This window comes from Sciurus carolinensis, chromosome 4, assembly GCF_902686445.1.
Source record: "Sciurus carolinensis chromosome 4, mSciCar1.2, whole genome shotgun sequence".
In the NCBI taxonomy this organism is placed as follows: Eukaryota; Metazoa; Chordata; class Mammalia; order Rodentia; family Sciuridae; genus Sciurus; species Sciurus carolinensis.
In genome coordinates, this window is record NC_062216.1 from 112,408,170 (window position 1) to 112,431,272 (window position 23,103).

The window sequence follows — 23,103 nt, forward strand, 5'->3', positions numbered from 1 at the left end:
GCAAGGTTAAAACATCTGACCATCCTATGATCCAGAAACTCCAAATAAGGTGCATCAGAGGACACGCAGGGAAATGTTCATTGCACTGTGTTTTTAAGAGGAAGAAGCAAAACAAATATGAATTACATAAAGTGTCATATCATCACACAATAGAATACTACAAACACTAGTGGAGGAATCCCACTTACATAATGTTGAATCAAAAACACAGGTACTTCAACACACTTTCTGTAAAAAAAAAATACAGGAAAAACAAAGAAATACATTTTTAGGTACATGCATGTACTTGATAAAACTAAAAGTAAACATAAAGAAAAAAAAAAAAACAAAGAGCAAGGGGATTACAGCACAACTTCAGGGTAGTGATGAGCTCTGGTCTGGTAAGCACAGGACAGGCACGGGGAAGAGCCTGTAGGTGACTTGGTTAGCAATTCCCAGTAATACTGCCAGTTTGGCAAAATATTCATGGATATTTCATTTCCATTATATTATTAAACAAATAAGAAAAGCAAAATGCTGTTTATAAGAAATGAACCTAAAACACAAGAATATAAATTGAAAGTGAAAATGTGTTAAGGTGGTTAGTCAGAATATTATAGTCCATTATATACAGTAGTGATGCATAGTTTTTTAGTAAATAATTTTATATTATAAATAGTATAATTTTTGTTTATGTACTGTGTATGTATTGGGGTAGTAATTCAGGCTAATATATATGTATATAAAAATATGTACATATATATATGTATGTGTATATATATATTATACCAAACTGTAATAAAATAATGTTTAATCCCAGTGGCTTGAGTTGGAGGCAGGAGATTGCAAGTTCAAGGCCAGCCTCAGCAACTTAGTGAGGTCCTAGGCAACCTAACCCTGTCTCAAGAAAAAAAATAAAAATGAACTGGAGATGTGGGTCAGTGGTTAAGTGTCCGTTACAAAAAAATAAAAATAAAAAAAAAAATAAGAAACTTGACTGCCAGTAGCCCTAAGAACCTCTTGGTGAAGTGTGCCAACAGATAAGTACAAATATATTTGTTGTAGCATTGTCATTTGTTACAACAAAACCAAAAAGCACATGTGCACTACTCATGGAAATTGAATAAGCAGCTGCACATTTGGGATGCTACACATCACCGAAAAATAAACAAAGCTATGGGCATCAAAAGAGATGAATCTCAAATTTTAATGTGAGGGAGGAAAAAGCAAGTTATAGAAGCACATGGTGTGATCCTATTTATATAAAGCTTAAAGGTAGATGAAACTAGACAGTAGTTTAGGGATATATGCATATGACAGAACAAAGAAAGGCAAGGGAAAGACTAACATAAAAACCCAGAGGAAGGGGCAGGGCCATGGATAGTGGGTCAGGATGGGTCCCCAGGAGACTTTTGAGGTACTGGTAAGCACACGGATTTGTTTTATTATTGTTGCTATTTAAATCATTGAACATGTGTTATAGATGCTCTTTTGCATGTATGAGAAATTTATAAAACAAAAGGAAAATGCCAATGGCAGCTTGTGCTCCTTGGTCCCGGCTCCCTCCTCTGGTTTAGTCAGAGCCTCACCCCAGATTTCCTGCCAACTCTGGGAACTGCCATCCCTAGCCCAGTTTCTTACCTTCCTGTTATCTTCCACACTGTTATCAGACTTACTTTCGTAAGTGACATGCCACATCAGGCCACTCTCCTGCTCAATCACCTTCTGTGGCTCCCTGTTGTCCACTCTCAAACTCCCTAGCTCCACACATTTTCCCCCATCTGAAGTAGCCTTCTCTCTCTTCCACTTTCCTTCACTTTCCCACTTCAATCCAGGGACTTCCATTTTCCCATCTCAGCCACAGGATGGCCTCTTTCCATCCCCTGTCTCTGAGACCTCCAGGTCAGAATTTTGCGACTGAAACAAGGTGAGGTCACAAAGCCCTCAGGAAGGAGAGGCCTCAGGGGTGAGGATTCTGAAGCTCCGTGGACTGGCGCTGGGTTTTGATGTTCAAGAGACACTGGAGGAAATTATAGCTCCTTTCACATGGTGAGACTTGTCCAGGTGACTCACGGGTCACACAGGGATCAGGGTCTTGGACTCCACTCAGATCTGTGGGACCCAGTCAGGCACAAGCTTTTCTGTTGTGTCTACACCTTTAGGGAACAGGAGCAGGAACCGGTGGACAGTGGGGACATAGCAGAAATTTGTGGGAGAGGATGTTTTGTATCTGTTCCCAGCTGTTCCTCCCACTCCATCTGCCCTAGAGAGAAATTTGCAGTGTTCTGGTGTGAAGTTCCCACTCTCCGGGTTGAGGGGTGTGAGTGACTTTACTATCTCTCGGGGTAGAAAACGCATCCTGGGGCTGGGGTTGTGGCTCAGTGGTAGAGCGCTTGCCTAGCACGTGTGAGACTCCTCAGCACCACATAAAAATAAATAAGCAAAATAAAGGTATTGTGTCCATCTGAAACTAAAAATATTAAAAAAAAATGCATTCTGGCTCAGCATTGACTGGCAGGGTCCCTCACACCTCTCTGAGCCCTTATTTCCATGCACATGGTAGGTGGAATGAGTACCTGCTCACCAGGGAAAGGTAACAGACAGTTGGCTCCACCTGGCCTACTTCACAGGTAGACGTGAGCCGCCCGTGAGATGGTGGCAGGAAAGAACTGGAAAAGTGTCGGGCACTGTGCCCACGCTGTTTATTGCATGTGGAGGCAAAAGTGCCACCAGCTTCATCTCCTGTTGACAGCACTTTCCACAGCAGTCTTGGTTTGAGGAAAGAGTTGGGGCTTGGATCCCTGTCACTGGGTTCTGATTTATAGCACCCATCAAATTAAGTGGGTTTCCTTAGATTCCTAGATTTGGAAAAGTATTTTTAAAGTTAGAAATCACTTTAAAATTATATCAAATGCTTTTTATATTCATTTTGGTGGTCACATGAGATAAACTGCAATGATCAGTTTCTTGGAGTTTAACTGTCCTTCTGCTGGGGATAAATGCTGGATGCTGAGTCCTAAAGCTCAATGCAGCAAGTTGCTGTCCAGCTTGGTGCCCTGCATGGCGGAGTTGGACTGCCTTTGGCATCTCCTGGCCTGGCCGCCCGGTGCATCGTGTTCTCCCAACAACTCTGGGGATGCGACAGATTGTCATCCCCTTTTCAGGTGGACATACAGATATCCAGAGAAGTGAGTTGGCCATCCATGATGGCCGTGGAGGGTGGGCACTGGAGCCATTTGCTCCTGGTTTGCTCTCTCTCCTCCCTGACCTCTGCCCTCTTCTGTTGCCCACCCCAGTGTGAGGAGATGGAGGCGACCACACAGAAGCACATCCAGGGCCTGAGGCACAGCAAGGAGGATCTGAACAGGCTTAACCAGGCCATTCAGCAGCTGGCTGTGGAGGTGGACGGTGCTCAGGGTCAGGTGAGGCGTGGGAATGGGGGTGGCAGGCTGGCAACAGAGGGAGGGTGCCCATTAGTTATGACAAGTATTCCAGACCCTCACATCTTTAGCTAGAAACCCTCCAGAGTTTTCTCTTTGTAAACATGTGAGCAAACAGAAGCAGGCTGCATGTATGCATCATGCCTACCTTAGCCTAGGGCTCCATGTACCTCATGTGGGTAACTAGCATGTAGTAAATATGTAGGAATATATGATGGTTGTATAGTTATGTTTATATGGGCATTACATTTTTGAGCCTTTTTTGAGTCTTTGCCTACTTCCAAAAAATGCAAGATTTTACCTAGAATTCCTGTTTTCATTAAAACACAAACATCTGGCCATATTAGACCACGATTCCCACATGGTAACATCTGGTTAGAGAAGAGACATCACTTTCTCCTCTATCATCTTCTTACGGGGTACAAGTTCTGGCGTGCCTCAGTGCCCACCACTCCCAGTTGTATCTTTGGGAACCTAGGGAGGAGACCCTTTGACATTTTTTGCACCTTGGCTTCGCTCTTCCTTGTGGAAGAGAAAAGGCATGGAACTCTGGTATCTAGAGAACCCAAGGACTGAAAGCCGGAGAGGGGTCCTGGGTCATCAGGGAAATGGAAGAGAGTGTTTCTCTGTGGAACTGGATACTGCTGACACCTGTTTAACACCTGCCCTTCACCTCTAGTGCTTCTAGCCAGGCAGGCCCCTGCAGGCGTTTGTGTTTGTGACTGGAGCTTTAGGCCTTAGAAAGGAGAGGATCCTTATGGATGCGTCCTTTCTCCCAGTTTCTCTTCCTCCCAGCCCTCTTATTCCCCAGCAGCCCTCCTTGTTACATCCCCCTGGAAGGGCTTCTGCTTCTGCTCCCAATCTTGTCTAACTTTCTGCAAATGCGAGTATCTCAGGCTTGAGGGCCATTCACCGTGAGGGTTTTTTTCCTCCTCCAGGCACTGATGAACTTGAAGGAGGAGGCGCTGTTCAGGCTACAGGGCTGGCAGGGCAGGTGGGTGGGCCTATCATGGTTCAATCTCCCTATTCCTCAAGCAGCAGGCTTGACTCAAGTGTGAATGTTTGTTACTATTATTATTTTTCTGAGACCCTATACTTTAGTGTCTATGGGGGAAGGTATCCTTTCTGTTGGTTTTCCTCATGAGACACGAATCCCAGAGTTACATGCTCAGTAGTATCTGATGCTTCCTGGATCCTAGCTCTCATGAGGGGTGTCACCAAGCTAGATTGCAAAGTGCTTTCTCTCAGCCATCCCAGATGGCTGGCACCAAATCTCTACTCTGAATGCAGGAGGTGGGCAGATTTTTCTTTGCATCCTGTAGTTTAGACACAGACCTAGCACAGGCCCGATCTCTCTCTCATAATCATGGACCATTTCCAGTCCCTCACTGGCCCTCCAGCCCCAGAGAAAGATCTGGATCCTAGACAGCAGAAGAGCAGAGACCAAGGATGTCTTCTGTCCTTGGTCTTCCCTTCACCCTCAGCCCTGTGAACTAGAGAGAGCCAAGAACCTGGCAGCCCTGCAGGAGAAGGGCACCTCGGGTGGTGCGAAGGGCAAGCTGGCCTGGCTGGAGGCCTCGCTGCAGCGGGCCAAGAAGGACATTGCGCAGCAGCTGCGCGAGTACCAAGAGCTCATGATGGTCAAGTTGGGCCTGGACTTGGAGATTGCCACCTACCGCAGACTTCTGGAGAGTGAGGAGAGCCGGTGAGGGGGAGAAGGTGCTTCTGGTTGCTGTGGGTGAGCAGGGCATGATGGAGTGGCTGGGGAGGGGTCCCTGGGAGGGGAACTGGTTCTCTTGGAGCCAGTTTCCCCACCTTCTTACAGCTTGGGAACAAAAGGGCTCTGCTGATGAGAACTCTGGGCACCAGGGAGGGCGTTAGCCCACAAGTCTTTTGCCTCTCCCGACTCCCCATGTCAGACAGCAGGGGCCAGTTTGCCCATCGAGACAGCTGCAGAGACCAGGGTGGGAATAAGGTTTCTAGTGTGCAGTGCCTTCACCTCTGCCTCTCTCCCCCAGGCCTGGGAACACAGAACTGTTTGGTAGGGCTGGCTTGTCACTATACATAGCAAGAGGAAACCCAGCATTTCCAGTGTGAACCGCAAATGCCAGGCTGAGGGGCGGAAAGGGGTGAACTCCCAGCAGGCAGGATCCACACAGACATGCTGCAATGATCGTCTCCTTTAACTCCTACAAAAGCCTAGGAGGGAGGGGTTCTATCTCCACACAAGTGACGGGTCTCAGGGCAGATAAATGACAACCTCAAAGACAGGTAAAAAGTGATGGTGAGACTTGAACAACGTTCTTTAGATCTCTGAGCTGTCTCTTCTGTGGTCCCTTTATAAGTTTAAAATGTCCTTTTCTAGTTTTCAAGTCAGTTTAGGCCAAAGAAAGGGGGCCATCTTTTGCTTCCTTTTCTTCCGAGAAGTCATCCACTGAAGTGAAATATATGGATGAAGGCAGGCGGACTGAATTTAAAGGTCTGGAAGGAGTTTTGATTCAAAGGACTGTGGGGATCAGAAGGACCTATGGAGCTTGCAGAATTGAAGTCTCTTGGCTGTCTGCGGAGCGTCAGAGTGTCTTTCTTGGAGAATGGAGAGCATAAAACTCAGTAGGTAGATTCATTTACCTGCTTGCTTCTCCCTACAGGCTCCGCCTGGGATTTGGGGCAGGGAGTGTGGGTAAGTAAACAATGTATCTTGGGTAGAGGTCAGCTCTTGTGTTGCCCCTCCCCCGCATTGGGTGCCTCCAACCTGAGGGGTATTTCTGTCCTTACATCTGTGACTGCCATCTCTGTGTAGCTTGCCTTGGTTGGGGATTCTTCTTCTCTTGGGGGCGATTCTTTGGGTGTTGGGAGAGGACTCTGTTCCTTTGGGGCAGTCTGCACAAGTGTCGTGGTGGGAAGGGTCTGGGTATCTGTGCCCTGGAGAAGCTTGTGCGGTCGGTCTCCTGGGCGGGACGGGCACCGGAGGGTTCCCTCCTTCCCACGCCGCTCTTCGTCCAGCCCTGGGTAGCGCCGCAGCCAGCAGGCCGGGTTTGGCCTCTGGCCCTACCTGCCGGCTGGTGCCTCGAGTCGGCTCTGGTGCCCTGGACGCGAGCGCCCCCAGCGGCGGCGGCGCGCGCTGTGGCTGCCTGGGCTGTGTTGGCGGCTTCAGCTGCAGCGGCTGCCGTGGATGCTGAACACTTCTCACTCTGCTCTGGAGAAGACCAGGAACCCCAACTTCTGCCCCCGAAGATTTGGCCCTTTTGTCTCAGACGCCCTCTCCCATGGAGCTGGCCCTCTCTTCACCTCTCCCTCTCAGTCCTCGCTGCGGAGCCTAAGGTCTTGGAACGTAGCTCACAGAACTGTGACAGATTTGTCCCCAAGGCAGATGGCCTGGTCACTGGTGCCATGGGAAAGGCATGGCCTGTGGCTTCCCTGGACCCAGCACCCTGCCGCTCTGAGCTGCCCCCACCCCTCTTTTCCAGGGACTCCTTCTTTACAATAAACAGTTCTGCAGTGACTGAGCTGCTAGGATTTTTCTCCCGGGCCACCCCAAACAAGAACCGAATTTATTCCCATTGGCATGAGGGAGGGGGGCAATACCAGGCTGACATTTTTAGTAACTTTGCTATCAAACCTTCGGATGGGGAGGGCGAATCAGAGGGTCCTTGGGGAGAAGCAAGAGAAGGGGAAACTCTTCCGGGAGGTCTAGCTTGGGATCTGCAGTCGGCTCTCCTGGACAGAGTTGCTGAGAAGAGCATTTATTCACCCACTCCTTCACTCTATCAGTAGTTCTTTCTGCGGTACTGGGGTTCGAACTCAGGGCCTTGTGCTTGCGAGGCAAGCACTCTACCAGCTGAGCTATCTCCCCAGCCCTATCAGTAGTTCTTGAATGACCAGTCGCTCAGGGTCTTTCATAGTGTTGGGCACTGGGGATGTGACTGTGACCAAGACATTTTAGACCTGGCTCTCTGGAGGTGACTTCCTACCCCAGGAGACAGACGTAACAAGGAAACAGATCTGAAAGAGAGGAGAGTGGGATGAGGGAGCAAGACTGTCTTCTGCTGCCCTGACAAGGCACTTGAGGACAGGCTCAGAAAAGATGGCCTCTGCGGGTGGGACTAGGGGAGGTGAGCACAGCTGAGCAGCCCAGGACTGAGTTCTGGGTTAGCAAGTGACCTGAAAGTGGGCAGAAAGAAGCATGGGTACCTCCAGGCCGAAAAATTAGTTTGATCTGAGTTTTTGGAAGGCAACTGGACTTTGGGGGCCGAAGACAGGACAGTTTGGGGGTGGGGTGGCCAGAGCAAGGCTGAGTTTCTGGACTCTTTCCTTACCATGCACACTGGGGAGAGCAGCTTCTGCTTAGTAAACTCACATTCTTTTCTGTTGCACAAAGGATTACATCATCAATGTGTCTTGGGAACAATAGTTCCTGCTTTCTATGTCTCTGGGTGGGGCTAAGGTGCGTCATTAGCCAGAGGCCCTGGCTTTACCTTTTAAGGTACTCTAGTGCCAGAGTGTCTGCTGTGTTTTCCTGTTTCCCTGTCCCAGAACAGGTATTCAAAAGGCCCCCTTCCTGGGTAAATAGAACAGTCTCATGCAAAAGGAATGAGAGAGAAACTTGACTGGCAAGTGTCCCCCACCTGAGGGGTAGGGCATGTATCCCTGCTAGACTCATGTCAACCACCCTGGATCAAAGGTGACCTACACCAATGGTATAAATATTCTTCCTACAGTTCCCAAAGCAAAAGAGCAGCCCAAAAGCAGAGCTGCCCTGCTTCCGGATGCTGGATCCAGATCCGTGTTCTTGCATTTTGCTAGGAGGTAATGAGATTCTGTGATTTTCAAGGCCAGTTTTTCCAGCTTCTGCTGCAATGAGCATGTCGATGAAATACTTTGTGGGAATTGTAGACAGAAGTGTCCCTGAGGACTGTGGGCAGGGTTTCAGGTGTGTGTTCGCAGCCTGCATTTCTAAGGACTGAGCCTGCATCCCCCTTCCAGAGCCCTGAGCCTGAACTTGCCTCTGATGTCCAGGAGATTCCCAAGGGCTTTGGGTCAGTTTGGAGTCTCTTTCTGGGTGAGGGCCACGTGGGTCACCAGCAATGTTTGTGGTTTGGGGACCCATGAGAGATTACCCTGGCCATGGGCACATTCCAGCCTGGGGTGGGAGAAAACTGCTTGGTGCTTTTATGGAGAGTCATTCACCAGTCCACTTACATGCTCTGTGAGTCAGGTGATTTTTGAAGGGAGGAGGGTCATCAGTCTGTTGTTGCTTCTTGGCATCAAGGGACCATAAAGTGTCATCCTTCTGCTGGTGCCACACGCCTGCCTCACATTTCATAGCACTCAAATAAGTCGGATGCTATCTTAGTTGTGTTCACAGGCTCTGAGTCCCCTGAAGGCAGTGACTGTCGCATTCAAGTATACCCTGGGCCTTTCACAGAGTGGATGTGAATGGGGGACTAAGGCTTTGCGGTTCAGGTGGATCTACCCTGTCCTGGGATATATTGGGTCCTATTTTCCTATCATCAGCATATCTCACCCTACATAACCCCTTGAAAATTTTCTGTGGAATCCAAATGCAGTCCTTCCTGTGGCAATTCCATCTGCAAGATATCAACCAAACCAGCTTGGAGTAAGGAAGGAAAGACCTAGAGTCTGCTCCAGTCTTGCTGTTACCTGGGCCAAACTCTTCCCCTATTTCTGGGTCTCAGTCCCGCCCCAGATCAGATCTCAGATCTAAGTGGTGAAGTCATTTTTCCTCCCTGCTTAGTCTCTCTGAGCCAAAGTTTATCTGTAAAATAGAATGGTACCTTCATAGGGTGTTTGAGAATGGAAGACACTGCTGTAGGTAAAGTGCTTATAAAGCGTTTAAAACAGGAAGAGTCAAATGCATTACTATTTTAGTTACTGGAGTTCTTTGGAAGATTTTTTTGTTTGGTTTTGTTTTGGGGATGCTGGCAATTGAACCCAGGGCCGTGCACATACTAAGCATACACTCTACCATTGAGCTATACTCCCAGCTCTTTAGAAACATTTTGAATATCTTTAAAGAAGGCTGTCAAAACTGTAAGGCCCTCTGATCTCTTTCTGTCCCAGCTAGAGCTAAAGTGACAGATGGGCAGGAGGGTAGGCAGGCAATCCCGAGGGTAGGCAGGCAATCCCGAGGGTTAGAACAATGACTCCCTAGCCAGAGGACGCCTTCCCAGAACAGCATCCCAAAGCACCTGCCCATAACTTCTCCCACCTGAGCCTGTCTCCATCCGTGACCCCTGCCTTACTACCACACGTGGGTCCACTCAGTGTACCCATGCCCATGTACCCACCAACCTCCCTCTTTAGCACATATACACATGTAAACACACATCTGCATGCCTGCTCACACAGAGAAACCTTCACAGTCACACACATACGAGTGTTTCCACACAGCTGATAGAGTTGGGTGTGTACCAGGATATAATCACCCTGCTTCACACACAGCCACCTATAGACCCCGAGCTAGCAGAACGAGCAGATGTGCAGACAGCACACACCCACGCAGCACGGTTGCAGGGAGCTCGAATTCCCTGTTTCCCTCCAGCTCCAAGTCCTGTCCTATCTCTCTTTTTAAGATTGGTTCTTTTTAGTTACACATTACAGCAAAATCCATTTTGATATAATTATACAAACATGGAATATATCTTATTCTAGTTAGGTTCCCATTTAACAGAGCTTTAAATTGGTAAGGGACCTTAGCAGTCATCTAGTCCAGATTAAATTATAATCTATCTATAATCTATATTATAATATACATAATATAATATAGAAATTATTATACAAATTATTACATACACAATCATAAATTATTAATCATATATAAATTAAATATATATAATTTATATATAATATAATTTATTTATAAATATATAAATATAATTCAATATACAATATAACAGATGATATAATATATAAATTATATAAAAATTATATAATTATATAAATGATTAATTATACATAAATAAACATAAATTAAATATATGTATATATGTATATATGTATATATATACATATATATAAATATAACACAATATATAATATAGATTATATATATAAATTACATGTATATAATTACACATATGTAATATATGTAATTTATATATATAATCTATATTATATATTGTGTTATATTTTTAAAATATATATATATATATATGTATATATCTAGTCTAGACTAGTGAGTACATTGAATCCCATGGATGGGAGGGGACCTGCTAGTGGTCACACAGTGAAGAAGTCCATTGCGTCACTGTTCCCCACAAGGACATGGTGTGTCCACCCTGGCGGGAGCCTGGAGGAAGGAGAGGCTTGTGGAGCTGGACTGGGAAGGGGAGCAGCAAGACCCCCAGTAGGTCAGGGAATGAATGAATGGCAGACCTTCAAGGCCCAGTCGGGCTGGTGTAACCAGTGAGACAGGAGGGGAGGGATCAGGGAGTCCATGAGGACTGGAGAGGCAGGTGGCTTCTGACCGTGGGGGAGAGGCAGAGGGGCATAGCTGGTGTTTGGGCCTCAGGACTAGACTCCTGGCTTCGGCCCTACGTCTCAGCTGTGTGGTGTCACAGTGCAGAGAACTGGTTACAATAGTGGCACACCATGGAACTCTGCAGGCTGTCAGAATTCCAGCTCGGAATCTCATGAGGAATGTCCACAAGACCTTGACTTGATTCCTCTCCTTTTAAGAGCCTTTGTTCAGACCACTCACTTCTCCTTTTTCGATTTTTAATTTTTTCACATTTCTCTTGTCCTGAGAGGTGGGGGTGGGGGAATTTCACTTCTGCTACATTTTCTGGTCTTGGAACTTGGAGTTTAGAGATTCACTCTGCTCTAAAGATGTTCGTTCAGGAACTCACCGTGGCCCATGGTGCTGCTGAGCTGCCATCCCCACTCCGCAACACACACGCTTATAAGATCCTTGTCAGTGTCATGAATGCCTCCCTGCTGAAGGGCTCACTGGCCCGGAAGATGTGGAGCTTTCTCCCTGTACTCGTAATCTCTGACCATGAATGAGCGTAATAAGAGGCTGGCCACAGCCCTGACCCCTGGAGACACTTCTACTTTGCACTCTGCAAAATAATTATACTAGTGAAAAATGCATATATTATTTTGTGGCAGTCTTAAGTATTTTATGTACAAAATACTAAGCTGATCTTGCAATAAGTGCTCAGTTATCATTATTTAGAGATATGCAAATAGGTATAGAGAGAGCCAGCACATTGCCTGAGTTCCTTTGGCTGGGGAGAAACAGTCATTTTGGACCCAGACAGTCTGGACCAGAGTCTCTGCTCTCACCTCTGGGCCACATCATCTTGCTATGAGTAGTTTTCTATCTTTGAGGCAATGCATCAGTGATGGCAGGTCTCCACACCTCAAAGAGACTCCAGTTTTGAAAAAGAAAGCCATGTCAAGACTTTCTGAAACTTTTAATCATATTCAAGTATCCACCCCTAAGGAATTCCAATAAATTACTCAGGCATGAGTCTTCCCCACCAAAGCAATGAGTGATGTTTCTTAAGCTTCACGTCACTAGGGAATCTAATATTCATTATCCACCAGTTTACAGATGTGCACAGAATGTCTTCTGGGAGGAAGATATGGTCTAATGGAAGGAGCACAGGGTTCACACCACAGTTGAACCACTAAACCAAGTGGGAGGTGGGTCTAGTTACCACATGTCTCAATTTTTGATTTCTTCATCTGCGAGATGTATCATTAAGGTTGTGTGATAAAATCATTAAAGTTGTGTGGACTAACATCTGTCATGTAGGGCCTAGCACAAACCTTGGCTAAGTCAGACTGTTGTGAACCCAGAGGCAGAGAAACGTGCAGGAGGCACCAGCCCTGGGTCTTTTTCTGTTCCATGTGACTTTGAGGCCCCTCTCAAACCCCAGTACCTGAGGAGGTTAACATACATGCACACAAGGTCCACTCTTGACTACATTGATTTATTGGAAACACAGCAAGACAGAGATGAATAGGGCAGAAGAGGAAGGGGGGAGGCTGGGGGGCTCTAGCCTGGGCCCCACGGTATCCCAGGGTATGACCCTGGTCCTGGCCCTCCTGCCCCTGAGCCCCCTTTCTAGGCTCCAAGGGGACTTCTGGGTTAGCTCTTCCCAGTGCTGGGCGGCAGAACCCAGGAACAGGGGATCACACAGGGAAACCAAAGGGGCTGGGAGTGAAAGGGACCCGTCCAAGTGCAGAAGCAGTGGAGCCCTTGCTTCAGGCCCCTAGGCTGGGCCAGGCTGAGCTGGAGACTCAGGAGAAAGGCCCGGACCTAGGCTGCAGCCAGAGCGACTAACATTTCCGGCAGCTGCCAGCGCAGGAGCCCACTCCCAAGGAGCTAATGCCGCAGGAGCCCACGCCGCCAGTGCCCAGGCCGCAGGATGTGACGGAATTGCAGGGTGCACACATTCCCGTGTTCACCGCCAGATTCCCACTACAGGGGGCGTTGCAGGCGCTGCCAGTCACCGGCCGGGAGCCGGACACACAGAGGTCCCCGCACACGACTCCGCCCCGGGAGCTGCTGACACCTGCAGTCCCAGAAGGCTGAGTCAAATTTGGGAGGCAGGGCAAGGCATCCTGCTTCCCTAGGGCATCTTCTCAAGGTCTTTCTTGTCCCTCCTGATGTGACAAGCTGAACATTTATATTCTGCTCTCACTGATATCCCTTTTTCCATATACCTCCCCCACAGAGAAGGGATAACTCTGTCCACACCGGGCCCCAGTACTCACAGACATTCACGGCCCCAACACCTTCACACAGCCTGAGGGTGGACAAGAAAAGGAAATTAGTGACCGGGCCTGAGCTGCAAAGAGAGCTCCCAAAGTCTTAGTGTGGGATCTACAGGAAGAGTCAACAAACTAGGAGCCAAAGGCCAGAGGAAACAGGTTGTCCCTACATACCCTACCTTCCCAAAGTGATAAATCACAGGCTTCAGCCCTGACTCCTGGCCATTGATCAGCCAAGGAAAAGGTGGGTTCTGGGCAAGGGATGGTATGGGGGAGACAAACTATCAGGGGCTGGGCCCACCTCTGCTCCTCGCCCTCCAGCAGGCGCCGGTAGGTGGCGATCTCGATGTCCAGGCCCAGCTTGGAGTTCATCACCTCCTGGTACTCCTTGAGCAGGCAGGCCATGTCCTGCTTGGCCTTCTGCAGGGCGCCCTCTAGCTCAGCCAGCTTGCAGCGGGCGTCGCTCAGGGCCGCCTCGCCCTGCTGCTCAGACTGGGTCACGGCCGTCTCCAGCTTGGTGTTCTGGGGGCCCAGAGAGGACAGGGAGGTCAGGGCCCCTGAGCGAGTCTGCCCATTGCCTGGATGTGTCCAGGTGCTCCTGACAGCTGGCAAGCTGCCAGAAACAGGCCCTCTGGCCTTGTTCACCTGGGTCCCCCGGAGTGAGCACACTGGGGAACCCGGTCAGGCAAATGGGCTGCAGAACATGTGGTGAGGTCCACACAGGCCCAGGCTGGCCGTGTGGCACTGGGTAGGCCCAGCCTCCCTGGTGTTGGGCACGGCAAGCCATACCTGGCACTTGGCATTCTCCACCTCGGCCGTCAGCCTCTGGATGATGCGGTTCAGCTCGTTGATCTCCTCCCTGGTGCGGCGCAGGGTCTCCCCGTGCCTGATCACCGTGGCCTTCATCTCCTCACACTGGGGGCGCAGACAGGCTCATGAGGCTCAGCATGGGGCACGCACGGGCCGGGCACCCAGACGCCAGCCCGCCCTGCCACCCCCACCCGAGAGCCGTCTTCCTCCTCCCACCATCCCAGGAGGTCAGAGTCCCCAGGCCGAAGAGGCCTTGCTCAGAGATGCTGCTCCGCCCTCCAGCCGCCTGGTGCGGAAGGCAGGGGTCCCCAGTCCTCACCTTGCTGCGGTACCAGGACTCGGCCTCAGCCCGGCTGCGGGTGGCGATGTCGTCGTACTGAGCCTTGATCTCGGCCACGATGCAGTCCATGTTCAGGTCGCGGCTGTTGTCCATCTTGACGATGACCGAGGTGTCTGAGATGTGGGAGTGGAGAACGCGGATCTCCTGCAGGACGAGGACGGGGCATGTCAGAGGCCTGTTGAGACCGCAGCCCAACTCGGCATACCAGTGCCAGCTCCTCAGACTGCCCTGGTCCCCAGACCCTGCCCCTCACACAAGCCCAGGCCCAGAGCCCCCACCCAGATCCCTGTCCACCTCTCCCCCTCCCTCGAGCCCTCTGCCCGGCCTAGCAACCTCACCTCCTCGTACAGTCTCCTCAGGAAGTCGATCTCCTGGGTCAGCGCCTCCGCGTTGGCCTCCAGGTCTGACTTGCGCAGGTAGGCACAGTCCACGTCCTGGGGACATGGGGCCTTGAGCTTGGGGGTCCCATGAAGACTGTGCCCCCAAACTCCTGTCTCCTCTCACCCATTCCATGCAGGCCAGGGGAGCAGGATCCCCAGTGTCCCACTGCCAAGCATCTCCTACCTGCTGACCCTTCCCAGACGCACCTGGCCACCTCCTCCCCTGTCACAACAAACCCTTGGATATGGCTCAGCTGCCTGGAAGGGCCCCTCCCCTCTCCTCTCACCCTCTGCTCCTGCAGGAAGTCCTGCCCTGGCCCTTCCCCATCCCACAGCAGTCCTCCAGGAGGGCACCCGGCCACTCCTGGTCCTGCTGCCCCGTCCCCTAGACTCTGGGACGGGATCCTCACCTCCTCCTCATCAGACTTTCAGCATGCCACAGACCAACTCCCCCACAGCACACAGACTAAACCCCTGCGCTCCAGGGGACCCGGCCCCAGACCACAACCTCAGAGCAGAGCAAGGCAGCCAGAGGTCAATGCAGCCATGCCCCTGCCCCAGAGCGGGTGCCACTGGATATCTCAAGGTCATTTCCCTTGTCCAGCCCCGGGAGTGCCATTTGATGGCTGCCTCCCTGGAAATAGCCCATCCTGACGTGCAGAGGTCACTGCACCCCACCCTTTGGTTGAGCCCCCACAGTGCCCCCAAGAAGAGTCTGTCCCCAAATCCCTCAGGACTGCTTCCCTCGGCCATGACACTCACCTTCTTCAGAGCCACAAACTCATTCTCAGCTGTGGCCCTCAGAGAAACTTCCTCCTCATACCTGAGATGGGAGAGAGGGCGGTGAGGGAGGGCAGGTAGGTGACGGCAGACCCCACCCTGCTCGCCCGAGAAGGGGCCCTGCCAGGTCCCTTCTGGCTGGAGTTGGGTGTGTCTGGGATCCTGTCTCCACTCTGAGTGGAGGATGGAGAGGGCTCACCAGGGACCTTCCAGTCCCGTGGCCAAGGCTGCTCTGAGGTCACCTCGGGAGGCAGATAAGGACTCGGGCCTGCCCCATGCTGGCAGTGGGATCATGGCCTCTTGGGTGCTGCAGCCCAGTGTCCTCTCTCCATGGTGTCAATCCTAGCTCAGCTGTGAAGTGTCACAGACCCAGCGGAACTCAGAACTGAGCACCCAGGGCAGTGGGACACCTGGAGTGGCCTCAGAGGGTGGAAGGGTGAGGTGGGGGCGGGCACTCCCAGCCTCAGGGCTGCTCCCAGGCAGAGTGGACAGACACTGCTCCATGCACGGATCCTGCAACTCCCTCTGCCTGGCCCCGGGGCCACCACCTCCCTGGGCATTCTTATCGTCTGTGCCCAGGGCTTTCCCAAAGCCAGTCCACAGGAACGCCACCCGGCCACACTCACTTCTTCTTGTAGCCCTCCAGCACCTCCTGCACGTGGTTGAGCTCAGAGGCCAGCCTCCCGCTGTCGGCCTCCGCACACTCGGCCTCCCGCCTCAGGGTCTCAATGTAGCCCTCGAACAGGGGCTCCAGGTTGCTCTCGCAGCACTTGCGGTTCTGGTAGAACTGCCACTTGGTCTCCAGCAGCTTGTTCTGCTGCTCCAGGAAGCGCACCTGCCATTCGGGGTGGGAGGGGGTCAGGGTCAGCCAGCTCTTGGTGTGGGGTGAGGTTTGAAGTGGCTTCTGACCCTGGAGCTCAGCAGAGACGAGGCAGAGGCGGGCCCTGGGAACAGGGCCACTCCTCCCTTCCTGCTCTTGATGCACGGTGGGAACAAGGGCCCTGCTCTCAGGTGAGCCCAGCTACCCATCCAGATGCATCCGAGGGACACGGGTCAAGTGCCAATTCAGGGCTCAGCAGCCTACTCTGAAGCTAGTGGGGCTGGGGCCCTCAGCCAGTGCACCCGCTTTCAGACCCCATAATGGGGTTCTAGTGACGGGCAGTATGGGGATGCCAGGCCATCTGGGACAGAGCTGGGCTCTCCTGCCCCTACCCACCTCCTCTGGTAGACATCCCTTCCCTGCCCCAGCGCACAGTCCTAGCTGGGGCTCCCCAGGCCTCTGGTCTCAGCAGCAGCTGCTGCATTCGTCTTCAAGCAGAGTAGCTTGTGCCCAGAGCAACCTGTTTCCTCTCCTTTTTTCCATAAGGTCTGCTTGTCTGTCAGTGGAGTCTTTCTGGTTCTGGAGTGCCTCTCTGGTTCTGAGTGCCTGTCTGTGTGCCTCTCTTCCATCACACTGTGCACTCAATGAGATAGAGGTCTTTCTGCCTCTGCCTCTCCTCTCAGTGCTCAGGCCTGGCTGTGCACCTGTGGTGGGGATCAGGAAGGGTGTGATCCAGGACACCCACCTTGTCAATGAAGGCAGCGAACCTGCTGTTGAGGCACTTGATCTGCTCCTTCTCCTCATGCTTCACGCACTGAGCATTGGGGTCGATCTCCAGGTTGAGGGGGGCCAGCAGGCTCTCGTTGACCGACACGGAGGTGATGCAGGGTGGGGTGGGTCCACACACGCCACCGGAGCGGTAGCCGAAGCTGCGTCCGCAGGATCCGGAGCGGAAGGCCCCACAGACACTTTGACTGCTGAAGCCCCCAGAGAGGCCGCGGTAGCAGGAGATGCCGCGGTAGGGGGCGGCGGTGATGCAGCAGCGGCCGGGCCGGGGCCCGCAGGCCGAGGCGCAGCTGAAAACTCGCCCTCCGAATCCTGATCCACAAGTCATGGTGCTTCTGAACGTGTTTGCTGCAGAGGAGAAGATGGGAGATCTGGAGTCCTCGTGGAAACTCCAATGTGCATGACTGGCCACTCCAGTCCTATTTATGCTCAGGTTCTGAAGGGGCTTGGTTATGGAGATGGGTTGGGGCAATTTGAGCTTTATGGGCTTGGGCGGTTAGCCTTGTCCAACGCCTCTCCAGAATGTTCTTTAATGGTGGAGTGGCCCGCACCCTCTTCTTTGTAAAGCATGCCAAACTCTGGGCCCTTGGGGACTCAGCATGTTTCCACTTCAAAGTGTCTTGCTGGCCCGGCATGCTCCCATCTTAGGGTATGGGGGAGGGCTGTGCAGAGGGCCAGGAGGGGGAAGAATGGGGCCAGGGAAAGGGGACCTGTGACTTGAGTGTGATGTGAGGAGGAGGGGACTGAGGTGTTTACAAATCATAGCTGGCTATTTCCATTCCATAGTGACTAAAACATCAATTCGCATGTCCCCAACCCTAAATTCTACAATGGGTGGCTGAAAATTAACTGATTTTCCTAATATGACAGCTCTCAGCAGATTATTAAATCTTTTTTTTTTACATATTTTCAACTTTGATTATGAGTTTTTTTCAGAGAGAAGTTGCAATAATACAACAAACACAGATAGATGCTCCACCTAGATACCTAAACAGTTGTTAACATTATGTTACATTTGCCCCATTATTTGATGGTTTCAGAAAGCATCGCTAGTAATCCTTAAATACTTCAGCAGGCATTTATGGTGTGTGTGTGTGTGTGTGTGTGTGTGTGTATGTGTGTGTGTGTGTGATGTTGGGAATTGAACCTGTGGCCTGGTGTTTGCTAGGCAAGCTATACTCTAGCCCCATCAGCACATTTTTCTTAAGAGTAAGGATGGTACTTTTTTTCACATGTAAGAAAATTATAATTCCAAAGTGCCACTCAGTAGCCATCCCTTATTTGAATTTTCCTAATTGTTCATAGATTTTTTTGTGTGTGTGTGTTGTGTGTGTGTGGTACATGGGATTGAACCCAGGGATGCTCTGAGCTGTACCCTCGGCCCCTTTTATTTGATTTGTTAATTTTTTGTGAAGTCCAGAGTGTCATGCATCCCAGGGGATAAGCACTCAACCACTGAGCTACCTTCCCAGTTCTTATTTTCTAGTTTGAGACAGGGTCTTGCTAAGTTGCTGAGGCTGATCCTGAATGTGTAATCCTCCTTCCTGAGCCTTCTGAGTCACTGGGATCATAGGAGTGTGCCACCACGTCAGGCTGCCCTAGATTTTTTAAAAATAGATTTTATATGATTTATCTGTGGCTTTCTCCCTTGTGTTTTCTATAAACTGGAAGTTGAATCTACAACTGAATTGCTAACGTGGTAGTTAATAGATACAAGTGGCTATATAAATTGGTATCAGTTAAAATTAAATAAATAAAAAAACCTAGTTCTTCTGTTGCACTTTGTATATTTAAGTCCTCGATCACTACATATCACTAGTGCCTACTTCATTGGTGAGTACAGATTAAAAAAAAACATTTTCACTACCCCATAATTTTTTTTTTTTTTTGGACAATGCTGGACTGGGATCTTGATTAGTTGTAAATTGAACATTTTGGGGCAGAATACTTCACAAAAGATGCTATGCCACATTATATCAGCCCAGGAAGCACAAAGTGTCAGATTGGTGATGCTAATTATACACTTGAATATGTTTTTATCTTTACAGTTGGAAAGAACTCTAGGGAAACATAATCCTATTATGATTAAAGGGTATTTTATTGTTTATGTACTATGTGATCATCATTATATGATTTAAATGATTTCTAATTCACACATCAGCCAAATGAAGTATGTACCGTCATCCCAATTCTACAGATGAGGAAATGGAGGCTCAAAGAGTTTAAATAACTTGACAGAGCCTCACAGCTGGCAAGTGGTTGAGCAGGAGATATGGTACTTTCTCACCTGTAAATGATGACAACCCTTGTTATTCTTAATCCCTATAGAGAAAGTTGTTTAGTAGGGGATATCTCTGGATTTAGGACGGGGGAGAGTCAGGAAAAGGGGCAGAGTCAGAGGGGATTGGAAAGATTAGAACGAGGAGGGCACGAAGGGAGGAAAGGTGGGGAAAGGGAAGATGGGACGAATCTAACAGAACTTCCATAGTACATCCACGAACTTGCCATGATGAAACCCGCCATTGTGTTCATCCACAAGACTGGGGTTCTAACAAGAATAAGATATTCCACGCTTGCATAGCTGTATCAAAGTGGGTTCTATGTCATATATATCTAAAAAAAAGTCCAATAAAGTTTAAATAAAAAAGAACTGGAGTGGATGAGGTGTGCGAGTGGCTTAGGGCACCCTGATGCTGTTTGAAGGCTGGACAGGAGTTGGGTAGGATGTGCAGGGCAGGCCGGGATGGACACCACCTCTTTCCGCTCCTGATATGACTCTGGGATTTCTAGACCTGTAATTCTCTTGATAGATTGCAATATGTCTGATTTACCTATGAACCAACCATACCCCAAATGAACAGGTCTAGAAAAACTACTGCATAAAATACAGGGGTATGCATTAAACTGAAGAGAACAGAGCTGTGAAATGACTTGACTCATAGCCCTGGGGGAGAGGGGACGAGGCAAGCAGAGCCACCATAGGGAAGGGGCAAGGGGGTGGCTGGGGGAAAGAACAGGAAGGGGGAAAGCAGGGCAGGGCTCAGTGTGTCTGTGGAAAATATTCAGGGTGGGGCCTGTGACATGATTGACATGGGGTCACAAACTCCTGGGCCACCTGGTCATCTAGAAGAGGATGTGGCAACTGCTGTTACCTTATGTGTTCAGGGGCAGCTAGGCCAATGCTTCCGAAGCTTAAGTTCTGGGCAATGTCCACAAACAGCAGTGTCTCCCCAAAACCAGCTGGCTGGGTGTCCGAGGAGTGTTGAGTCAAGGTGCATCTCCCACACACTTGAGTTTTTCTGCTATGTAACTCCTTATAAAAATGCCATGCATAAACACGAGCTAATTACTAATGACTGGCCCTTGCTAAGCAATTTTCAAGATGCAAGAAACAATTTCAAACAAGATATGAAGAAACTCAAGTGTGACACCACTTCATTAAACTTCTCAAATTATTGATTGCTGCTAATTTTTGAAGACCTGAAAGGACAATTAAACCTGTTTTTGTCAAGTGGAAAAGTTTGTAGTGGAGGAGGGGGAGGGGCGGGGGCCTTTGGGAGACTCACCATTCTTGGCTCTGGCAGTGTGTAGTAATTTTATGAAAGTTAAAATTATTTTTGTTGTGAAATATGTCAACACACATAGAAGGATGTGTAGGTGTGTACCTGCCCCTGTAGGAAGAAAGAACATACTGGTATCTTAGGAGTCGTCTATGTAGTATACCCCAATAGGTTTGTACTTCCCTCCTTCCTGGCTAGGGTGACCCCTCTCCTGGACTTTGTGCTTAATTTCCCCTTGTTTTTCTTTATAGTTTTGGAAACAATGCAAGCACCCCTCAATGGCGTATTGGTTTCTCAGTTTTTGAACTTCGTAGCAATGGAGTCACACTGTAGTATTCTTTATTTCTGGTCTCTTTTGTTCAGGGTTGCTTCCTGCAGTTGTATTGCGTGGCTTTCACTGTGGAGTGCTCATCATATGAATAGAACAGAGTTTATTCACTTTTCTACCTCCATATACTCGGGCGTTTTCTGGAGTTCTGTATGGTGAGCTGAGTTGGCACCAATGATCTTTTCGTGTATTTTGGTGCATCTGTGCAAGAGGTTTTCTGGAGTGCATTTTTTTTTTTTAACTGTGGAAGTAGTGTATCTTCAGAGCAGAATGCTTTTTTATGGATATTCTTCCAAACTCAAAAAATAACAACCTGAGCCAGGTGCAGGGGCACATGCCTGTGATTCCAGTGGCTCAGGAGGCTGAGACAGGAGGATCGAGAGTTTAAAGTCAGCCTCAACAACTTAGTGAGGCCCTAAGCAACTTAGAGAGACCATGTTTCTAAATAAAATACTAAAAAGGGCTGGGGATGTGACTCAGTGGTTAAGCACCCCTGGGTTCAAGCCCCAGTACCGGAAAAAAAAAAAAATAAAATAAAAAAATCCTCGATGTTTATTGTTCTCCATACTAGGTACCTTTCTGAGAACCCAACATGTGTTAACTTAAGTGATTTTTACCAAAGACCCCCTGAGACTTGTGTTCTTAGACACTGAGGCCTGGGGAGGTTAAGAGATTGCTTAGGTTGTGAGTTTAAGATAGAGTTGAAACTCTCAGCCTGGTGCTCTGGAAGGGCTGAGTTTGTCCCATTGCCCCTCTATCTGTCCACCACCTGCCATCAACAAAAGTAGCTCCCAGTGGTGGTGTCTTTATGCAACACACCAGCACACACTCACACTTCCATTCCCCTGTGCCCTCTTCAAGGCCCTGCAGGGTGCCATTGGGGCTCAGGACCAGAAGGTGGAGGAGAACTCACCCTTGACTCAGTGAGCTTTCAGTTTTAAGAGAAAAGCTGGATGTGTAACCAGATCATGACAAAACTGCAGCACATCAGTGTGTACCGATGTTTTGTTTGTGGATATATTCCAAGGACTTGGCACATAGTAGGTGCTCAGTACATATTTGTTGAATGAATAAAATGTACCAGCTGCATATTAAGTGCTGAGTAATGGAGCCATCAAAGTTTTGTGGCCAATTTTGTAAAGCTTTGTGGTAGGATGGGGTGGGGACCAAATGAAGCAGAGCAGAGGGTAACCATTCCTGGGAGTGGGATGGGGAGGAGCGATGTTCCTTGCTGGGACCTGAATGAAGTGAGGGGGATGTGTCCTTAAACAAAGTGAGCCAGCAATGGAGGCAAGGATCCTGCAGGCCTTGGGCAGAGCAGAGATGAGGGTATAGGCTTGGGGAGGGAAAGAGCGGCATGGATGGGAGGGGATTTCTATGGAAAATGGAGAGAAGGAGATGTCTTAGATTGTTACTCTAGGGGGCCACTTGGAAAAAGGAAGGAGGCCGGCTATGGGGTGGTTGGGGAGAATGGGAGGGAGAGACATGATCAGGGACTGTGGGAAAGGATCCAGGGGTTAGTGGTGGCGGGGGGACACTCCAGGGATGGAAGAGCAGAGGAGGAGGAAGAGGAGGGAAGGGGCCCAACATGGAGGGCAAGATCCAGACCTGCTGGAGTGATGGGCAACCTTAGCTCCAGATTTATAACATCGGAGTCCCACAGGGCAGGGCTGGGGTAGGCACGGGGCTCAGCCTAGTTAGTGGAAGGCTCTCAAGAGGCAGAGCTCCTGTGTCAGGATCCAGCCCCACCCAGGCTTCCCTCAGGGACCTTTGGCTCTTTTATCCAATGGGACTCCCCTCTGGTGGGTTGCAATGAATAACTGACCAGTGTCCTGGGTTCTCCTGGCTGAGGAGGCAGGGCTCTGCCTTGAAGTGCTCCTCAGTTTGCTAAGCCCCTGCCCACCTAGTGGCTAGACCTGAGGTGAACCCCCTCAACAACAGCTCGGCAGTCTGCTGTTGTGTAAACAGCAATTCTGTGATCCCATCAATGTCCCTCACTGGAACCCATCTGGTTCACAGAAAGCCAGAGCTGCAAGGTTAGAGAGGACACAGCCCCTTGGACATCGGCAGCCTGGCAGGCAAATGGTTGGTATCCTCGCAGTCGGCAGTCTCAGAACAGGTCTGAAGGGTGACGCT

The 23,103-nt window shown here is 49.8% G+C and overlaps 2 protein-coding genes across 2 annotated transcripts; one reads left to right on the plus strand and one right to left on the minus strand.

The window, feature by feature from the left end:
• Positions 1-1,372: 1,372 nt before the first annotated feature.
• Positions 1,373-6,598, plus strand: LOC124982889 (keratin, type II cuticular Hb6-like). The gene is made up of 5 exons (XM_047549770.1): positions 1,373-1,402; positions 3,276-3,380; positions 4,904-5,124; positions 6,068-6,099; positions 6,423-6,598. Exons 1-5 carry the CDS (start codon positions 1,373-1,375, stop codon positions 6,596-6,598), a joined length of 564 nt encoding a protein of 187 aa, XP_047405726.1.
• Positions 6,599-12,582: 5,984 nt separating this feature from the next.
• LOC124982526 (keratin, type II cuticular Hb1) lies at positions 12,583-17,407 on the minus strand. Its single transcript, XM_047549318.1, has 9 exons — positions 17,039-17,407; positions 16,100-16,308; positions 15,456-15,516; positions 14,652-14,747; positions 14,293-14,457; positions 13,953-14,078; positions 13,465-13,685; positions 13,167-13,198; positions 12,583-12,964 (listed from the first exon to the last, which is right to left on the minus strand). Exons 1-9 carry the CDS (start codon positions 17,405-17,407, stop codon positions 12,729-12,731), a joined length of 1,515 nt encoding a protein of 504 aa, XP_047405274.1. The 3' UTR covers positions 12,583-12,728.
• Between the last annotated feature and the right edge of the window lie 5,696 nt (positions 17,408-23,103).